The sequence below is a fragment of the Abramis brama genome (assembly GCF_963993115.1).
Source record: "Abramis brama genome assembly, chromosome: 10".
NCBI lineage: Eukaryota > Metazoa > Chordata > Actinopteri > Cypriniformes > Leuciscidae > Abramis > Abramis brama.
In genome coordinates, this window is record NC_139972.1 from 41116217 (window position 1) to 41132813 (window position 16597).

General features: G+C 39.8%; 1 protein-coding gene across 7 annotated transcripts in view; it reads left to right on the forward strand.

Annotated features, from left to right (window-relative positions):
- The window catches only part of stx1a (syntaxin 1A (brain)), a 79428-nt gene that overhangs the window by 19335 nt on the left and 43496 nt on the right, over window positions 1–16597 (forward strand). For all 7 annotated transcript variants that reach the window (XR_014607989.1, XM_084126804.1, XM_084126806.1 and 4 more), the window contains exons 4-6: window positions 11233–11307; window positions 12047–12123; window positions 12224–12332. Coding sequence is in view for 6 of the 7 variants with exons in the window: in XM_084126804.1 (XP_083982930.1) it covers window positions 11233–11307; window positions 12047–12123; window positions 12224–12332 (261 nt within the window). In the remaining variant the exon portion in view is untranslated. The remainder of the gene's footprint in view (window positions 1–11232; window positions 11308–12046; window positions 12124–12223; window positions 12333–16597) is intronic.

Sequence of the window (16597 nt, forward strand, 5' to 3'; positions counted from 1 at the left end):
ATTTTAACAATCTGAAACGCAAGTATCAAACGCGAAACGCAAGTAACTTTGTGGGCGGATTTCTGACGCAAATCTAAAATGGGTTAGTCTGAAGTCGCTACATTACTCATAGGTGTGGTTTGGGCATAACGTGAAATAAACCAATCAGAGCCTCATCTCACATTCCCTTTAAGAGCAGGCGCGCTTGTTCAATGGTGGATTGCTATTATAACGGCGGATTTGCCAGACGCACGCCAGGAGCGGTTCACAGCCGAGGAGACCGACGTTCTCGTCAGGACCGTAAAACACAGAGAAGTGACATTGGGGATGGAGAAACCCACCCAAATTAGCTTCGGTTAAACAGGCGTATGATAATTTTGGTAAATGTGTAAGCTAGATTTATGCCTCTTTTTTCACATCTTCATGGGCACCAGGGTGGGAATTATACCGCGGCCACGCGACCATGGCCGCCGTTGCCCTATACTTTGGCCTTCATGCTCCGTGAAAAAAAAATCATCGTACGGCCACAGTGGCCTGTGTGCCCTGGCCCTGTCCAAGTTCCATGTATAAAGCAGAGCATGTGAGCGGAGTGGAGCGGGAGCGAGCGGGGAGCGCGAGCGGGCGGATCTTGGACAGAGCGCAGAGCGGCAATTTCAAAAGGACGAAGCGTCGCCCTATTTCCCGCTCCAGTTTCGCTCCGCTCACACCACGAGTCTGAAGCATGCTCAGTCAAGCCTGACCCTGAATCCATCTGTCTTGCACAGTCATCAACAGTAGACTATTTTCAGTCAAAACTCAGCTCAATAATGGAGTTCAAAAAGTACTTCAAAAAGGAAAATGAGAAGTCATACAGGTGTAGCCTACTATTAATAAGTCGCTCCGGAGTATAAATCGCAACAGTCAAAAAATGCGGCATGAACAAGAAAAAACATATATGCCTAGCCTAAGTCGCACTGGACTATAAGTCGCATTTATTTAGAAATGTATTTCACAAAAAAAAAAAAAACAATGTTACAGACTGGACAGTTCTCCGTTACGGACATGAGCGCTCTGAAAGCGGCACTAAAAGACTGCTTTATAAAACTTTCACAGAGACCTCAAGCAGAAAGCACAAAGCCTGTCTTTAAATTTAATTTCGTTTTGTATTAATTGTATCTTAATTTGAATCAATGTTTCATCAACCAGTTGTCTGGATTTAATAAATTAGAAGTGAATATATTAGAAAATAGATAATCACGACACGAAGGCGCCGGCAAAACTGGAGCTTGTCTCATAAATGAACCGAAACTCAGCGTATAGCCTACTTGCCTCACAGACCTGAGACATATATATATATAAAGCTTGAAATGTCTACTTTTAAACAGAACAATTCAAAACGAAAGAAAACAGACTTCTCTCTTATGTAATCCGTATGAAGTGTGCATTTCTCTCTGGCGCGTTCACTACTGCGAAGATCGCGAGTCAGCATCTTTCCAGCCGACACAGACATAAAAAAAAAAAAAACTGGTTTATTAGTAAACAATTAAAATGTCTCCTGCTATATTTTACATATTCATAATCATTAATTTTGCCGGTTCGTTGTGACAGCTTTTAGGTGCTTTATTGGCAGCAGCGCCACCCTTACATCGCATCAGCACCGAAAACATAGAGATTTTTTTCTTTTGGTGGCATTTTGTTTGTGTTCAGACTTTCTCAGTTGTTTTTAGGTGCGATGTTAGAGGACGCTGCTAATAAAGTTGCTAGTAGGCCTACACATTGGATTCACGTTTATTATTATAGGCTAAAAAAAAGACCCCAGTTTTTATGCCGTTCGTATCATTTTATTTTGTTGTATTTATCCGTCACACCTTGAAGGCCGGTCCGTGAAAATATTGTCTGATATTAAACCGATCTGTGGCGCAAAAAAGCTTGGGGACCGCTACAAGTGATATACATGTAGATTTTTTTCCTTTTTTGGAGCGAGCGGGGGGCGATTTGAGTGGAGCGCGAAGCAAACTGCGTTGAGTGCTGAGCGATAATGATTGTGAGGGTGTATACCTTCTGGATGAAATGGTTCTCTCTCACACACTCGCATGATATAGAGGACTGAATGAATATTTTGAATGCTTTTATTGGCATTTTGTCATGGTGCGCTGGAAAATAGTCAAGGATTCAGATGCGAGTGAATAAGTATTTATTATAGTCAAAAAGAGAAGACAAGAGGCTCAATCTGACAGGCAGCATTCACAGGAATCACTCAGTGTAGAAATAGCAGATAATTCTAATGTGAGCTCAGTGTAGAATTAACAGATGATCCTCAGGCAAAACTCAGAGTCGGAGTGGCAGATAATCCTCAGGCAAACTCGGGCAGACTCGGTAACGCAGGGACTCAGTGGGCGGACTGCAGATCCACGTGGAACGAAGATCCTCGATGAAGCGTCGTAGAAACAGGACTGGAACAGAGGAACAATAGCACAGACCCAGGAGAACCTCCACAACCAGCAAACAATATATAGGACATCCTCATTCAGAACAGCTGGCGCTGATCGGCTCATCAGTGGATAACGAGCCAGCTGATGAGCCGCGCCCATTCACTCAACACGCACACACATAACGAGAGAGAGTCAATGAATCCATGAACCGTGACAGTACCCCCCCTCCTAGGAACGCCGCCTGGCGTTCCCAGACACCCTTACCTGACGATTGTAATCATCGATAAGGGAGTGATCCAGAATGTCCCTGGCAGGAACCCAACTTCTCTCCTCCGGACCGTAACCTTCCCAGTCCACCAAGTACTGAAATGCGCGTCCCCTCCGTCTCGAGTCCAGGATACGGTTAACTGAATAAGTAGGCTCCCCATCTACGAGTCGCGGCGGGGGGGGAACCGGAGCAGGCGGATTAAGATGCGATCGAAAGACGGGTTTAATTTTGGAGACATGAAAGGCGGGATGAATTCTCTTGTACGCTAGAGGAAGGTTGAGGCGGACTGTCACCGGACTAATAATCTTGGTGATAGTGAACGGGCCAATGAATTTAGGAGCTAACTTATTAGAGACGGAACGGAGAGGAATGTTCTTAGTAGAAAGCCACACTTTTTGACCAGCGACGTATACGGGTGGCCTCGACCGGTGGTGATCGGCCTTAGCCTTGGTGCGCGCCCCCACTTGGAGCAGAGTCTCACGGGCTCTGGTCCATGTGCGGTGACACCTCTGGACGAACGCATGAGCGGAGGGGACCGCGACTTAGGATTCCAGACTGGGAAAAATTGGTGGCTGGTAACCTAAACTACATTCAAACGGAGATATGCCCGTGGATGACACTGGTAATGCATTGTGGGCGTACTCCACCATAGAGATATGTTGGCTTCAAGAGGAAGGATTCCTGGCAGCCAAACAACGCAACACTCTCTCCAAATCCTGGTTGGCTCTCTCGGTCTGGCCATTGCTCTGGGGGTGAAACCCTGAGGACAGACTAACGGTCGCTCCCAGTAATCTACAAAACTCTCGCCAAAATTTGGACACAAATTGGGGTCCTCTGTCGGAAACCACGTCTATCGGGAGGCCATGTAAGCGAAAGACGTGATCTACAACGGTCACCGCTGTCTCCTTGGCTGAGGGTAATTTGGGCAAGGAAATAAATTGAGCACTTGGTTAGAAACGTTCTGCAAAGATTGGGTTCGCCCGAATACCTCTCTGGTGCTGGGATGCGCGGCTCTGGTTGATGGAAAATCCCTTGGGGAACAGGCGGGGGCGGTGCTGGCGCAGTGGGAGCTCTCAGGCGTTGGAATTGAGAGGTGAGCTCGGACACCTGCGTTACCAAAGCCTGTATCGCCCGTCCCGAAGCTCCGATCTGCTCGTCCTGGCGATCCATCCGGGCGTGGTTTCCGGCGAACATCTGCTCAATTCCGGGAGCACTCGCTGAATCCATGAGAAGATGGTCAGATGGTTCTGTCATGGTGCGCTGGAAAATAGTCAAGGATTCAGATGCGAGTGAATAAGTATTTATTATAGTCAAAAAGAGAAAAGACAAGAGGCTCAATCTGACAGGCAGCATTCACAGAACCGTGACACATTTGTGTTGTTTCTGAATGCTTTTATTGGCATTTATGTTGTTTCTATTGTTGTGTGAGGGTGTATACCTTCTGGATGTAATGGCGCTCTCTCTCTCTCTCTCTCATTAAAAAATGTTTTTTTTTTTTTTAAAAAGTCATAATCCATGTCTTATTCCAAATTAGGATGTTATGGTATCAATCTGAATGGGAAAACCATCGAATTGTACTTAATGGCCTTTGTGCCCTGTCATATTGCCTTCGTACCCCTAAAAAAAAAAGAAAAGGTGGAGGCCAAATGGCCTTGCCCCTAAAATTACATAATTCCCACCCTGATGGGCACCACAATTATTTCCCTCATGTGGAATATTTTTCCTTGTAATTATGTATGTTTTGCAAAAATGGCAACTGCTGCATCTGTGTAGATGAGAGAATCAAAGTGTATGCGCGTTGTGCACACGCTACATTATGGTCAAGCATGCGCCCTTAAAATAGCATCTGAATAACATGCGTAACGCGCCACTGACTTTAGACGAGGTTTCTCCTGGTCTGTGGCGGAATTGTTTTCTGAAACTGCAAAATAGCACCAGGGAACGTTTGCGCCGGAACACGCCTCCTCTTTCCGCTGAACCGCCCCCGGGAGCGCAAGTTCATTCCCTAGTTTACCGACGTGCGTCTGTGGAGGGAAAAGTCCGCTGTGCATCGGGTGCAAAATAAGAATGATACATGCGTCGGTGTACAAAGTCAATTGCGCTGGGTGCAAGATAGATCCCAGTATATGTTTGTTCGGAGCATGTTGTTTTGTAAACGAGGCACAATATAATGGAGAGTTAGCAAAGAAACTTGTGTTGACAGATGAAGCAGCCGACTGTATTGGCTCTGGCAACAGCTGCATTACAAACTGTAAGAAAAAGATTTTATAATGCTTTGTCTATAAATTATGGTTTTCCCCATATATAGACCTTGTTTTTTTGTGCAAAAACTTTTAACATTATAAATGAACCTCAGGGAACATAAATAATATTAAAATAATAATAATAATGAAAAAGTCCATGTCATGACTCCTTAACCACTTAAAATTAATATAAAAATCTAAATTTACCTAAATGTAGCATGTTCACACATCTAAAATGTGGATTGCTCCAGGACCAGGGTTGGGAACCACTGCTCTATGGCCACAACTGCACCAGAACACGCTCTGTGCAAGCAGATGTGGTCCAGCTGTAGTCACACTAAGCTCTTGTCTGGTCGGGTTGTGCTCCGGTGACTGACACACTAAATGCCAGTGTTCTCCTACAATCACAGCAGGGCTACTCTGTTCTTTAATTTACCCACAGTAAATGACTGTTCTCCGTACTGACTCAGGAAGTATTGATGGATAGCATAGCACTTCAGTCTCACGCTCGTTTCACAGAAGCAGGAAAGTTGTATTCGTCTCAGAAGGCATGAGGGTAGATGTAAAAGATGCATAAATTATGAGAATATTTCTGGGTGTACTGTATTTTCTTTTAATACAGAATACAGAATAGCAAGAGACATGGAATTCCTATGATACATGAGAATCTATTGATATATATTCTATAATCCTCTCATATTTGTATTCTTCCTTATCGAGTTGAGGGTTGCAATCTCCCCCTAGAGGCAGTGGTACTACAGAATGTCAAGTTAATATTTTCCACTTGGTCAGTTCTCCCTGAGCGCTTTCTCACTTGGGACACTTTTAAGGCTATGCCTGTCCCTGGGACTTCCCTTGGTATAGTGCATCGAAGCTCAAGAATCTTTTACATTATTGCCACTAGTCACTAGGCTTGAGGTTGGACGTTCTGACTCTGGCTAAGTAATACGTAGAGTCAAAATCTTCCTATGCCCATTATGTTTTTGCCAGGGGCATTTCCTCCAAGGAGGCAAGGGAGGTAGTACCTCCTCAAAAATTTAGATGAGAAAATAATCCATATTATGTCCAACAGTGACACTAGTAGCTAAAGTTACAGCGGGAGGCCATGTCCCCTGTGCCTCCCCTGAGCCCATTGAGTTTTAACAGACCCTCTAAAGTGAGTGCAGTGAGTTTGATGGGGGGTAATTGAGAATGAATGGGGGAAAGTCACGTGAGAGGAGGACATTTCTCCATCATGCTATGATCGGATATGACTGGCCATGATTGTAGATTCAGTTTAATTCAATTTTTTTGTATAGAGCTTTTCACAATACGCATAATTTCAAAGCAGCTTTACAGAAAGTGCATGAGTCCATATTACAATTTAGAGTGATCTGATATCAGAGGAAACTGTCTAAGTATTTCAGAAATGTACATATACAAAGTCACAGTTAGCTAAAAATTTATTAATTTAAAGAATGTAATTATTGAATGCAGATAAAATGAGCTCATTGAAGTAATGAATACTTTTTTGTTAACAAATGATTATGACGTTTAGAAAATATAGCATTGGTGCATGTTGATTCAGAGTTGCGTCATATGAAGTCTTCGCAGGAGTTGGCTCCGTATATTCACAGGTGTTGGGCATCTGAAGTCTTCATAATAGGCTGGATCCAAACTGGAGCTGACAAACTCTCTAGTTACCTCAGGATGGGTATCCCAAGATAAAACAGCGCAGCAAATAGAAAATAATTAGCGTAGCTGCTGTTCATAACATCAAGCAAGAATAATCATGTTCACTTGATCTGATATAACAGTATAAGGGTAGGAGATGCATTATACGAATGCTAGGCTAAAGAGATGCATCTTTAATCTAGATTTAAACTGGGAGATTGAGTCTGAGCCTCGAACATTATCAGGAAGGCTATAATATGATTGGTTTGTTCGATAAATAAGCTCTTAAAAATCACATGACTGAACATGTCTAACCCACAGGAGACCCATGACAAATGCAAAACTGACTGAAAATTGTGTAGTTTTAGTATAGTTCTGTCATGACAACTCTAGGGAGATTGGTATGGTAATTGATATGGCATTGTTAATGTATTTGTTCTTGGCGGAATAGATCTGCTACACTGCTGCCTCTTCTCCAGAGCAAGTAGCAGGACTTGGACTGCTGCAACAGCAACCAATCAGCTGTGCTACCAATAAGTTAAAGACCTATCAACCTGCATCATTCAGTTTCATGCCAGAACTATGTAATATTTTTTCCTGACATTTTTGGTGTAAACACTGAAAATATGAAAATATTAGGGCTGTCAATTTTTTGATTCATTTAAAAAAAATGTCTTCAGTTTAATGGATTAATGCTTTAATGCAGCATCATTTTTTTCCTGTTATCCTTTGGCTGTGCTACAGTATATGATTACGCTATCATTCCTTCAAGTGCTATTAAACCATTCAAGCACGATAAGACACAAAAAATAACTACTGTCACTCTCTGTGAAATGACTCTCTGTGAACAAACACCTGAAATGTATGAAATCCTCATTTTAAATGAGTTAAAAAGTGTCAATTGCATGTAAAGAGTTAAGAGAAAATAGGATGTGTATCAGTATCAGTACTGGTTCTAGCCTTCATTCATAGTGCTTAGCAAAAAGATGCCATTAAACAAATATTTAAAATACACTGTCTTTATGTTGTTTCTACATCATTTTGGAGGTCCAATGTGAAAGTATTACAATATAAAAATATATTAAAAACTTTCATTTCAGGTGCAATTAATCATGATTAATCACACAAAACACAGAAAAATTAAGTCACATTCACACCTTTCTAACCACATACACAGACAGAGCACTAGAACTACACAAAAAACAAGTTTGAGCAAAATCGCACATTTCACCAAGAATTTACACCAGAAACACAGAATCTTTTCAGATGTCTCCCTCATCTGACCCCTCTATTTTGGGTCTTGGAGTCTCGATTAATAAGCTGATGAGTTGGAGGTTGGAAGAGGAGTTTGGAAATAGTGTTGGTGTGCCTCAAGGAACAGGGTTGGAAAACACTGCATTAAAGGATTAGTTCACTTTCAAAAAAATTTAAATTGATAATTTACTCACCCGGATGTCATCCAAGATATCCATGTCTTTCTATCTTCAGTCGAAAAGAAATTAAGGTTTTTGAGGAAAACATTCCAGGATTTTTCTACAGAGAATGGACTTCAATGGCAACCAACTATACCAATGTTCAAAGAAGGTTCAAATGTCCGTCTCAATGCAGCTTCAAAGTCTCGACACGATCCCAGTCGAGAAATAAGGGTCTTATCTAGCAAACGATCGGCAATTTTCTAATCCTTTAAAAGACTGTACAAAATTACTAAAAATACATTGTATTAAATGAAGGACATCTTCAGTGTTTCTTGAAGAGAAAAGTTGGAAAATAATGTGTTACCTTATTCAAATATGGGTAACACTTTAGAATAATGGTCCGTAGTTAACAAGTAACTATGCAGGAAGTAATAGGTAGTACTGCATTAACACCGAACTTAATACTATTAACTAATATGGAAGCAATATTAACTAAGCAGTAAGTAATATCTAATTTAGTACAAAGGTAGTTCCTTGGTAGGTATTTGATTATTACTAAAGAAATGTATCCTCACTGAGAACTACTTGTGAACTAAGAAAGAATAACCAATTAATTACTAATCACAAAAGTAACATGTCTAAAAAGTGAACAATTGTGGGGGGGTTTTTAACTCTTAACATGGTCATAATATTTCAGAAGCTTGTGCCTCTAATGGGTTCTTAGTGGAAACCAGTTTATATTTCCCCAAATACATTAGCTACAGGTTGAGATTGTGACTACTACTCTTGCCAAAGGATGGACGCATGTTCTCTGTTTATTTCAAACTTAAACATAGAATAATACTAATAATGATAATTTGTTTCAAATTTTAAACAATTAGGAAGTGATGCTGACACTCATGATTGGATTAGTTCACTATTATGAGCTCTTGAGTGTCAGTTCAATATGTCTCAGACTCCAAAGACCTACCTTTATGTTACAGTAGCCGCCAGAGGAGGACTTCTCTTTAGGATATGAATATAAACATTGATGTTCTCTTGTCAAAAACAATTTGCATCCTTAATGAAGAAATTGGCTGCATTTATGTTGCGATAATCGCAAAACCACATCTTCCAGATTACAATGTTTGTTAGAATATTACTAGTGCCTGTACAGTATGTGTTAAATATAAAATTAAATAACTTGTATTACTTGTGAAAAACATGCTAACTCCTCACTAATTACTCAAGCGTTACCTTGTTATCCCGCAGGAACTACTAGTGATGTGGCCCATTATTTTAAAGTGAAAAACATGCCAACTCCTCACTAATTAATCGAAATTAATGTTTTGACTCTATTGCATTCAAGACCCATAATACACTAAAACACAACATAAATTCACAAAATATATCAATTTTATTAGCTTGATGTAATCCAAATATTTAGAATCCATACGTTGTTTGCAAGAAACAGATCCAAATTCAGCCCTTTATCCAGTGATCTTCATCTCCATTTCCGCTTCTCCCGAAGCGTTACGACATGTTTTACGGCAGTGATATCAGACGCTTATTGGCTCTTGCATGCTTCGTCACAGATTACGACATGCTGTGTTTAAATTGGTGTACTATATTTGAACTGGAGAAGCGCACGCGCCTTCACAGAGCGAACAGCGAACCGAAACCGGATTAACATTTTCATGGATTAATAATTTATATTCTGCTCTGTAATGTTACCTCATACAATACTGCCAGAGAGGACTGCGACACATCGTCATGTGAACAACTTTTGGTACCGGTTTTGATATTTTCTCAATAAATAAATGATTGTGATTATACTGTTGTTTTTCTTTATAATTCTAGCCTACGTAACTTAGTTTACAGAAATTGTTAGGGGTAGGATTAGTTTTACTATGTTTTAATGCTATATTGTTAATAAAACTGCCATTTCCCTACACATATCTGTCCATTAAGTTTTATCCTTTTAATTTTGTCAATAAAATGGGAATGTTTAGGTGTGGGAGTAGGGTTAAGAGATCTTACATTTATAATCTATAAAATGGTAAAAGGGAAATTATACAGATATCGTTATGATATGAAATATTAGTAAATAGTTTACATTTTTTAGCTGTAAAATCGTAATAATGTTACGTTTAAACGTTGCAGATACGTCCATATTAACGTTATACGTTTCAGCATCGAAACGTACAAAAAAGTATGTTTTCTATCTTTGAGAAAATTACGTATTAATACCTACGTATTACAATGAGACCAGGCTGCACTAGTAGTTAACAAGGGATACCAAGGTAACGCTTGAGTAATTAGTGAGGAGTTAGCATGTTTTTCACAAGTAATACAAGTTATTTAATTTTATATTTAACACATACTGTACAGGTACTAGTAATATTCTAACAAACATTGTAATCTGGAAGATGTGGTTTTGCGATTATCGCAACATAAATGCAGCCAATTTCTTCATTAAGGATGCAAATTGTTTTTGACAAGAGAACATCAATGTTTATATTCATATCCTAAAGAGAAGTCCTCCTCTGGCGGCTACTGTAACATAAAGGTAGGTCTTTGGAGTCTGAGACATATTGAACTGACACTCAAGAGCTCATAATAGTGAACTAATCCAATCATGAGTGTCAGCATCACTTCCTAATTGTTTAAAATTTGAAACAAATTATCATTATTAGTATTATTCTATGTTTAAGTTTGAAATAAACAGAGAACATGCGTCCATCCTTTGGCAAGAGTAGTAGTCACAATCTCAACCTGTAGCTAATGTATTTGGGGAAATATAATATTCATAAACTGGTTTCCACTAAGAACCCATTTGAGGCACAAGCTTCTGAAATGTTATGACCATGTTAAGAGTAAAAAAAAACCCCACAATTGTTCACTTTTTAGACATGTTACTTTTGTGATTAGTAATTAATTGGTTATTCTTTCTTAGTTCACAAGTAGTTCTCAGTGAGGATACATTTCTTTAGTAATAATCAAATACCTACCAAGGAACTACCTTTGTACTAATTTAGATATTACTTACTGCTTAGTTAATATTGCTTCCATATTAGTTAATAGTATTAAGTTCGGTGTTAATGCAGTACTACCTATTACTTCCTGCATAGTTACTTGTTAACTACGGACCATTATTCTAAAGTGTTACCCAAATATGCTGAATAGCCTACATTACATACAGTAATATTGGAATATTTCAGTAGTTGAAGATCAGACATGATGTGCATATAATCATTCTGTCTCTCTCTTTTATTTTCTAACAGAAGCAAAAGCAGAGTTGGAGGAGCTGATGACAGATATCAAGAAGTTGGCTAACAAAGTGCGCTCCAAGTTAAAGAGTGAGTCCTCCATCCTCAGAAACATGCATTTAAACTGCAACTATAATCATGTGACACACAGAAGCATCAGAGAAACAATTACCACATGACTTCAGTGCGCTCTCTCTTCACCTGCGAGTCACACACAGCACTGGCTTTGTTCTTAAAACTTGTGAGCTGACTTGTGAGTCTTTGGTTTAGAGTTGAACTGTCTGGATCCTGAACAGTGCTTTAGGAAGGCTATTTCTGAGTTTATGAGGCAGACAGACAAGGGTCTACCCTACTGTAGATTTTCTGATATTCTGGGTATCATTAACTGGCCATAATTTTGCGATTGCAAATAATTTGATGGACTGTAGTGTGATAAGAGCTGAAAGCTTTATAAGTAATTAGCAGTGTTTTTAATGTGTATGAAACGCAGTAGACAGCAAATTTAGTGAAGCTTCAGCTGGTTCAGTAGCTAATTCAGTAACCCTGAAGGAAATTCTCCAAGTAGTGCATTACAATAATCTAATCTTGAGTCATGAACACATGAATGAGCTTTTTGGCATTAGAAATAGAGAGCCGTTCATATCATTAGCATTGAGCGATTGTGGTATCATTTGATGCATCTCTCCCACAGCATCATGGCACTGATAGCAATACACACAATAACACATTCCAGAGGGATTTGGAACAAGTTTGGTTCTTATTTATTGATCATTACTGTCTTTAGAGCATGTGAATGAATAACCTCAGGGATGTCTCCTCTTTTTTTAAGGTATCCAGCTGACCATTGAGCAGGAGGCAGTGAACAGTGAATGCCCATCAGCTGATCTGAGGATACGGAAAACACAGGTGAGACTCTGCATGCCAACACGTCAGTCGGCTGCTCACTGATGACGGGCAGATGCATGTGCTTTTGTGTACATTGTTATAAGTGCTCTCTGTTTTTCAGCACTCCACCTTGTCACGTAAATTTGTGGAGGTGATGTCTGATTATAATGCAACACAATCAGATTACAGGGAACGCTGTAAAAGACGGATACAGAGACAGCTGGAGATTAGTGAGTAAACAAACACACACACACACACACACGTGAGCCAGGTGTTTTTTTTTCTTCTCTGAGAACGCAAGGGAGGAAGTGCCTCCTCAAAAAACGTTGGATGAGAAAAATAATCAACGATATAAAAAATAAAACAAAATTAATATTATGCAATATGAGATTAAGACAACGTTTTCTTAAATAATATTAACAGGCTATTCATTAAACCTGTTTATTTGCACTCAGAAATACTTGATTCGGACATTTAGGTCAGTTATTCCTCGATAATAAATAATATATATCGCTGCATAATAACCGCTCATCTGAATATTTTATACTGGCGCTTATTTCATGTGTCTTGTACATGAATGCTGAATCCTAATGTCTCAAAACATTTTTATTCAAAAGCAGCCATCTTGTGCCTCAGTTATCAATTATATTTACTAGGGGTGTAACAATATATCATTATTTCGATAGATCACAAAATATCATTATTTCACAGATCCCTGTGGTTTAGTTCCTATTTCCCTTGTTTCCATTGCTGCCTTGTAAGTTTCCATAGAAACCCTTGTTAATTTCCATGACGACCAATCACCTTCACCTGTCTCTCATTAGCCCCTTATCATCTTGTGTATATAACCACTCAGTTATCTTTTGTGCTATCAATTCTTGTGCTGACATTTCAGGCTGGTTTTTCCCTCTGTATTATTTCTAGTGTTTATTAAATATGATTTCATCGTTCTTCTGCGTTAAGCCTCTTGATTTTGGATCTATCAAAGCAAGACAGCGCGTGACAGAACACAAGACCTTTATAACAAAGTTCGGGAGAAGCACATTCAGATAATCTACCCAATCAGTGCAAGAGGAGGCGTATAAATATTTAGTGATTGGAAACCGAGGCTTTCTGAAGCGTTTGAGGGTTTCATTAAAAATTGTGCCAAGAAACGGTTCATTACTCGAAGCTTTTAACACAATGCGCATTAGCGACATCTTGTGGTCAGACTTGTTTTCTCCACCATGTCTAACAAATCATCGAGGAGTAGAGGATATACAGTTTAAAAAAAAAAAACCAATCTGGGATCAATCCAGTTCTATCTAATCTGATCTACTCTCTGTGATCATTAAAAATCCAATGGCACTTTTTGTAAAAAGTAGGGGTGAAACCCTGGTGTCCTGGCCAAATTCCCTCCATTGGCCTTTATCAATTATGGTCTCCTGATTTTCCCCATCCACAGAATTGGCTCTATCACTCTCTCCTCTCTCCACCTGTAGCTGGTGTGTGGTGAGCGCACTGGATGCTGCACACTGGTGCTGGTTGAGGAGAGATCCCCTGATATGATTGTAAAGCGCTTTGGGTGTACAGTAGCACATTGTAAAGCGCTATATAAATGCCTGATTTCATTTAATTTTCATTTCAATTTGTGCCAATGAGACCTCTTAGATATGATATGTTCTAATAATTTTGTCCACCACTGTATAATCTTAAAATAAAAGTTAGGCTACTCACTGTGAGTAGGCCCTGCACCCTAGGGTGGGGGTGTATGGCTATCTGCATGCTTAGCCCTAAGGTGCATCAATATTGAGGACGTATTGATGATGTACGCCAATTGTTGAGTACAAAGCTAGCATCGAACCTGGAAAAATATAAACATCAATACAATCATTGAAGAAGAATTATTATACGCATTAGCCTACCTTAGTAGGGTATTCATGTGGAAATGTACTCTGCGTTTGGGCCACATCCCGAGCTCGGGCCCTCTCCTCGGACAGAACGCCTAAAATACATATTCTGTGCTATTTCTGATTATATGTAAGTGCAGTCTTGTATCACCCTGAAGAGGTTTCTTTTGCATAACTGTACACTAACTCTTCTAACTGCACACTAGTATTCTTGCCGCATCCCCCTTTTTATCACCCTGAGCCCCCCAGTCTGGAAACAGCTGGCCCCATCTGGGCCTTTCTGTGTCATTGGCTTCAAGCTGGAACCATAATCATCCTGCCAGCTTGGGTGAAAGACCGCATGTGTTTCCAGTCTGTTACTGCCTACCAGAATAATGTAGTAAAGCTGGCCAGCTGGGTCGCCCAGCACTCGAAACACACACACACCATGACAACGTCCGCAGTGAAGGTCTGTATTTAGTGAATTCAGTGTTTAATCAAATCTGAGTCATGGTACATATAGATCAGAGATCTGTGATCACGTCAGACTGTTCATTATTAACTCAGTGAGCTGCTAAATTAGAGATTGTCGAGGATTAACAATGGTGTATGTCACCTCATTGTTTCAGACAAGTGATTCTCTATTCGTAATTCAAAAAGGGCAGCAGTTTCATCAGTAGATTTTTTTTGTTTGTTTAATTACCCATAATTGCAGTATTAGACAAACATTTGCTCCATTTGTTGTTTTTTGTCATTTGACCTTTGCATATAAACTCTGATCTTGATCTTATTGTTAGCTTGATGTTCCCATTTGAGTGATTTCCACACAAGGCACCAAATTATGTTGTGAGTTTTGGTCACACTTCACTTACGGTGAATGTGAGAGTGTCAGATTATCCCTCTCTACTTTTATCTCAGGGAACCAGCTGAGGAATTTCTCCTTAACAATTATCAACACAATGAAGACAATTATTAAATGAACACCATGAATGGATAAAGAAATAAAATGCGCAAGATGCAAACTGCCATAACTGAACCTTCTGGTGAAAATAACAGAGTTTTGGTGATGAGTGCAATATTCTTCAATCATTTAGTGCGCTTAAACCCTGCCCATGCAAGCTCGTGTTTATCAGCCTGCACTTATGCCCACATCTCAGAATCCAATCATTAACTGATCCTTAAAGCCAATCCCCACACCATACACTCAGATGTCACCATAAGGAAGATAAAATCTACCATTTCATTATGGTTTTAACTTTTATTATTCCAAATCATTAAACAATCTTGTATGATCTACATTTATCAATTTTATTAATGAAGCAAGCATACACACGTTTGACGAGTTTTGTATGACGCAAGGAGTGAATAGTGAAGCATATAAGCTAAGCTGGCATGAAAACATGCATTTTGAATCAATAACAGCAGCAGCAGGAAGAAATCTGCCCGAGGTCACAGCCAAGCACAGCTTTTATGAAGAGTGCAGGTATCCTGAGGTTTGCTGTTTGTCACATGACCATACTTTTGGATTGACTGTTCAAACCCAGCAAAATATAAATAAATATATAAAGTATAAAAAATATAAAGTCATGCATTCTAATTAGTTACTTTGGAGCCATATTGGCTCAGGCACAAAGAACTGGTTTATGTCAACAGTTACTCAAACTGGGTTCACATTGCTCAGATTTTGCAAGACATTAGGCGCGTTTCCATTACAGATTTGCGGAAAACGTTTGCGATTTTTTTTCTAAATGTCGACAAAAAAATATTTAGAAATGACGGCGTTTCCGGAGGAGGAGGAGATGTATCGAGGGAGATGTATGTGTGTTTTCCAAGCATTAATGGTAAGGAACGACCCTTATACTTGTGAGCGGCACATATGAGGTGTTTCTGGGTGTTTCTTCCTCATTTCTGCTCCGAGGTCTTGATTTTGGCATTTATTTGAGGATTAGAATCCATTATTCCTGTAATTCTTTTGTCTTATATTAATTTAATAAAGAACTCTGTCTCGTATTCTGTCCAAACACACCGCGTCATCTACGTCAGGTGACCTGTAAATGCGCAAAAACTGTTTCCATTGCAGATTTGCGAAATATTTCTTTTTCGAATTGCCTGAAAAACCACCTCATGCGAGCGTAAAAACTTTTTTGCGATAAATGCGAGTTTTTGCTAAATTGACGTGTTTCCATTGGACGTATTTTCAATTCACAATTTCAATTTGCGCAATTTGAAGGATAATGGAAACGCGGCTATTGACATTGTTAAAGTCACTAGTAAATAACTCTGATACAGATACACATAAGTCTAGTCAATCCACTAGATATTAAGCCATTCGGCACAGCAGGCCCTGGCCACACATTAGCCGTGTTTAAGTAAAGACCAAACGTTCGCTTCCGTCATGCTTATTTTGCGATCTCGCTAGTTTTCAGTCAGCTGGTGAAATGGTTGTGTGAAGTCGTTGTATGGAGGCGTGTTAAGGGTGGGTTTTAGGGTAGCTCTGCGGGGCTACTGGCCCGACAGTGGAAACACAACTTGATTTTGGGCTTGGTGCTTGAGACTCGAGGCTACTGGCCCCACCCGGCACGCTGTTAGCCCTGGCTCGCACTGGCCCGACAGTGGAAGAGCGGCTA